Source organism: Chrysochloris asiatica, unplaced genomic scaffold (genome assembly GCF_000296735.1).
Source record: "Chrysochloris asiatica unplaced genomic scaffold, ChrAsi1.0 scaffold00017, whole genome shotgun sequence".
Taxonomy (NCBI): Eukaryota; Metazoa; Chordata; class Mammalia; order Afrosoricida; family Chrysochloridae; genus Chrysochloris; species Chrysochloris asiatica.
In genome coordinates, this window is record NW_006408535.1 from 19,896,479 (window position 1) to 19,901,096 (window position 4,618).

At 38.3% G+C, this 4,618-nt stretch overlaps 1 protein-coding gene across 1 annotated transcript in view; it reads left to right on the forward strand.

Moving 5' to 3' along the window:
* LOC102824401 (serine/threonine-protein kinase D1-like) overlaps positions 1 to 4,618 on the forward strand; it is a 430,645-nt gene that overhangs the window by 397,174 nt on the left and 28,853 nt on the right. Inside the window, 1 exon segment of the mRNA XM_006835370.1 lies at positions 4,360 to 4,521. Within this exon segment, the coding sequence (XP_006835433.1) occupies positions 4,360 to 4,521 (162 nt within the window).

Here is a 4,618-nt window from a genome sequence, read left to right on the forward strand (position 1 = left end):
AATATCCTTTTCTAGGTACTGGTCCCTCCTGAAAATATGTCCAAAGTATGAGAGACAAAATGTAGCTATCCTGCTTTCTAAGGAACATTCTGGCTGTACTTCTTCCAACACAGATCTGTTTGTTCTTTTGACAGTTCATGGTACTTTTAATATTCTCCTCCAACACCGTAACTCAAATGCATCAATTCTTCAATAGGTCATTGGTCGTGCTGAATTCTCTCATGTGATCTCCAGCATCATTTCTCTCACCTTTGTGTTTCTAACCTTTGAGTCTAATCACCCGTAATTATAAATACATTTTGATTGCATGTTTGATTAATTTCAGTCAAAGAATTTAATAGAGTTATTCAATTTAATCATTTTTGGATCTATATGTGGGTGCATAAATTTGAATAGTAGTAATATTAACTGGTCTTCTTGTTGTTGTTGCTGTTAAGTGCTGTTGAGTCAGTTCCAACCACAACAACCCTATAAGGTTTCCGAAGATCAACTGGTTAACCTTGAACAGTAGGCCTTGCGATTAACACCAAGGCAAAGATAGATCTTTCAATGTTCTTTTGATGATGAACTCTACGGCATTCCTCTTAAATTTGTTATTTTAAAATATACAGTTTTCAGATTCAGAATGGCCAATACCAGTCCATTTTAGCTCACTAATGCCTAGAATATCCATCTTTATGCATTCCATTTCATTTTTGACAACTGCCAATTTTCCTAGAATCAGACTTCATACATTCCATCTTCCATTATTACTGAATGTATACAACAGTTTCTCCTCATTTTGATTTGTGCCTCGTCAGAAAATGAAGGTCACGAAAGCTTTATTCTGTTTACTTATCCTGGTCATCATTTTACTTCGAGGAGGCAGCTCTTCCCCAGTCGTATATTGAGTAACTTCCAACCTAACCAGCATATCTTCTGGTACTATATCTGACAATGTTCCACTGGCATTCATAAGGTTTTTGGTGGCTAAACATTCAAAAATAGTCTCACTCTTCTTCTTCCTTGTCTGTCTTAGTCTGGAAGATCCATTGAAACCTGGACACCATGGTTGACTCCGCTGGTATTTAAAAGGCTGGTGGCATAGCTTCCAGCATCCCAGCACCTCGAAAGCTACCACAGTATGACAAACTGACAAGTAACTGATGGTTTCAGCTCTTAGTTACCCTGTATATGGTTTCCAAGGGGTGACTGATGGGTTTGGACTACTATTATAATGTAGGTGAAAGGAAAAAGGATTATATTTATTTCATGATATTAGTACATTTAGGATAAGAACTGGACTGCTAAATGCAAGACCAGCAGTTCAAACCCCCCAGTGCTTTATGGAAGAAAGAGATTTTCTGCTCCCATAAAAATTTACAGCCTCTGAAACAGGATGGCTGTGAGTCAGAATCAACTCAATGGCAATGGTAAGGACTCATGTTGAATTTAGGTAGAAGCACAGTTGACATTCTCTGTACCGTATGTGAAGAAGTCTTGGTGGGCTTGTAAAATAAGCACTGGACTGCTAATCACCAAGTCAGTGGTTCAAAACTACCCATTGCTCCTCAGGAGAAAGATGAGTCTATCTTCTGTCTGAAAGACTTAAGTCTCGGAAACTATGTAAGTTTTGCTATGAGTCAGAATTGAATCAATGGCTGTGGGTTTGGCTTGCTTGCTTTGGAAATCACATGGCAGCTGATTTAGGTAGGAGAGCTTTCTAGTCATCATGTTTCAAAGTCAGTATAATTACTAACAAGAAGTCTGCTGATTCAAGCCTCCTGTTTTACCTCTTCACAAAATTACAGAACCTAAGAAGGGGTCAGAGTCCTGGTTTGGCACTGTGGGTTAATGTGCCAAACTGCAAAGCCATTTGAACCACAAGGTTGGCAGTTCAAGCTCACCAGCTGCTCCTTGGAAACCCTGTAATGGGTCACTATGGGTCGGAACCGACTCAACGGCACTTAACAACAACAACAAGGGGTCAGCAGAAACAGCAGGCTGAGCAGCCAGATCACCATTCTTGTCCTATCCTTAGCATTAGAGGTCACTGTTTTTAGCCTTTGTCTTTCTTTACCCTCTAGTTTATCTCCATCCATACCCAGGGTACCCCTTGCCTTCATGTCTACTTCTATTGGTCTCTTCCTTTTCTATTCATTGGTCCTGTTTCCCATACAACAAAGCCTTGACCATTTAAGGAAGTCAACCCCTTGCAAACATTTCTGAGGGTTTTTAACATTAGATTAAAAAAATAATAAAATCATATCTCAGGCAGGAGATCCTCCAACATCACCCTTAGTGCTTCTACCATAATCATGGATTAAAAGAGGAAAGCTGTGATCCCTAGGCACTCAAAGCTGGTGGGTTGTCTGGTGGTCTCTCAGGTCAGTGTTTCTCTATCAATGAACCCCCCTGGGGAACAAGTTCAGGTAGCTGGAGATAAGTTCTCGCCCTTAATTTATGAATAATGCTACCAATGGTGCTCCATAGTCATCATCAGACATATACATACAATCATGTTAGACTCCCATACCTAAGGATGTGGTACTCCCATCACTGTCAAAGCCAACTTTGACTACCTGGTCTTCTCCTTAGACAGTCATGATATATATAGGAAGAGTAGTGATTTTTAAAATGTTGTAAAGTCAGTTCTGACTCATAGCCACCCTAAATAAAGTTTTTGAGGAGAAGCTGGTGGGTTTGATCCATTGACTTTGCAGTTAATAGTCCAGTGCTTATCCTACAGCACCATACCAGGACTCCACAGGGTAGTGATTGTTGTTGTTATTAAGTGCCATCAAGTCATTTTCAATTCATAGCAACCCTGTTTAGGGTTTCTAAGGAGTAGCTGGTGGGTTTGAACTGCTGACCTGTTGTTCGCAGTCCAATACTGCTCCTACAACATCACACCAGGAACCCAGAGTCGTAATAGTGTGAGTTTTATTAGTCCCACTCTCACCATTTGCCTCAGCTCTGACCTGAAGAAAATCAGTCTAGAAGCCCAGTCTGTCCTAAATAAACAGTTTGACCAGTTAACCATACAACAGTTGCATGAACATGGACTCCAGCCCTCCTGAGGTGAAAGCCATGTGCTCAGACCATGTTTATGAACTTGCCATTCCATGACCATATTGTACTGCATGGTCCAGCACCAGGTATCAAAGCCAGATTAAAACTGACAAAGTAGTGAACGGATACCATGAAAAGCAGGTTGTCTTCATAAGAGCTACTGCCAAACCTCTCCTGATTTCGGTACCCGATCAATACCAGGTTTTCCTTGGAAATTGGTGGCACAGAGAACAACCGAAACAATGTCGATCCACCCACTACCCCTTCTGTTGCTTACCACCCAGCATCCATCTGTGAGGTTTCTAAATAGCGAGCCATTTCAGATTTTAAGTCATTTGTGAAAAATTCATTTTATATGCAATTTTATCATTCACTGGGAATTTTTTTTCTAAAATGCAACATTTTAATTTTTTCTGTGTTCATCTGTTAGAGCGTTTGAGATTTTTTTTTAGTATTGTTTCAGTACTTTTTGTTCATGGTGATTTTTCTTTATCATTGAATTATAACTAGAATACACATTTTTATTTTTTATGTATACACAAAGATTAAACAATCAAGAGCTTTTCTTGATCACACAGAACAAGACTTAGATTTACATGTTCTATAAAAACATCTGATCTAAGGGTAACTTTAGTTGACATGTGACAGTAATACATAAGCAAAATGCAGTCCAACAATCAGTGGCCATTACTTTATTACAGATATATTTACAGAGGACTTGACAATCCTATAGTCATACCTCCCAGTGTGGTTTCCTGGACAAAACTGAGGCTCAATAATTATTTTATTTTTAGGGTGATCTTCCCTTAGTTTAAGAGCTTCAATGACAAACCCCTTCAATTTCCAGTAGTAGAGCTAATCCAGGCAAAGGTTTGACTAAGATGTACCATTAATACAGTCACATGCTCTATGTGTATGAATTTTATATTTTCTACATTACATGTTTAGCAGATACCACCTAACATGCTTATTTAAGACAGTATACTTAATATTGGAGACGATCCTAAGAAATTACAGATTTCTCAATATGGTATTCTAATTAAAACCTAATTAAGAATTCACTGTGCTAGGGTTTGGGTTTTTAGCATGGAAAAAATAATTTCACTATGCATAGAAAGTAAAGATATATTTTGGAGACATTAGAATTTCAAAAATATAAGGCAGCACATGTGGAATTTAGAGGTGTTAAGAATCTGAAGTGTGGGTTTTTCCATAGCTTTAAGCTTAAACAGTTTTGTATAATCAGCAAGCTTGCCAAACGGTATCAAAAAACTTATTTTCTTCAAGTGCTTTATTTATCTTTAATAGAACCTTCATCACCCTGGTGTTGTAAATTTGGAGTGTATGTTTGAAACGCCTGAAAGAGTGTTTGTTGTTATGGAAAAACTCCATGGAGACATGCTGGAGATGATCTTGTCAAGTGAAAAGGGCAGGTTGCCAGAGCACATAACGAAGTTTTTAATTACTCAGGTAAGAGATCAGTTCGGAAAAGAAAAAAAGAGATAAAACTTCTATCAAATGTTATCACTGTTTAACTACAGTTTTCTAGCCTTGTTGTTTTGTCCCT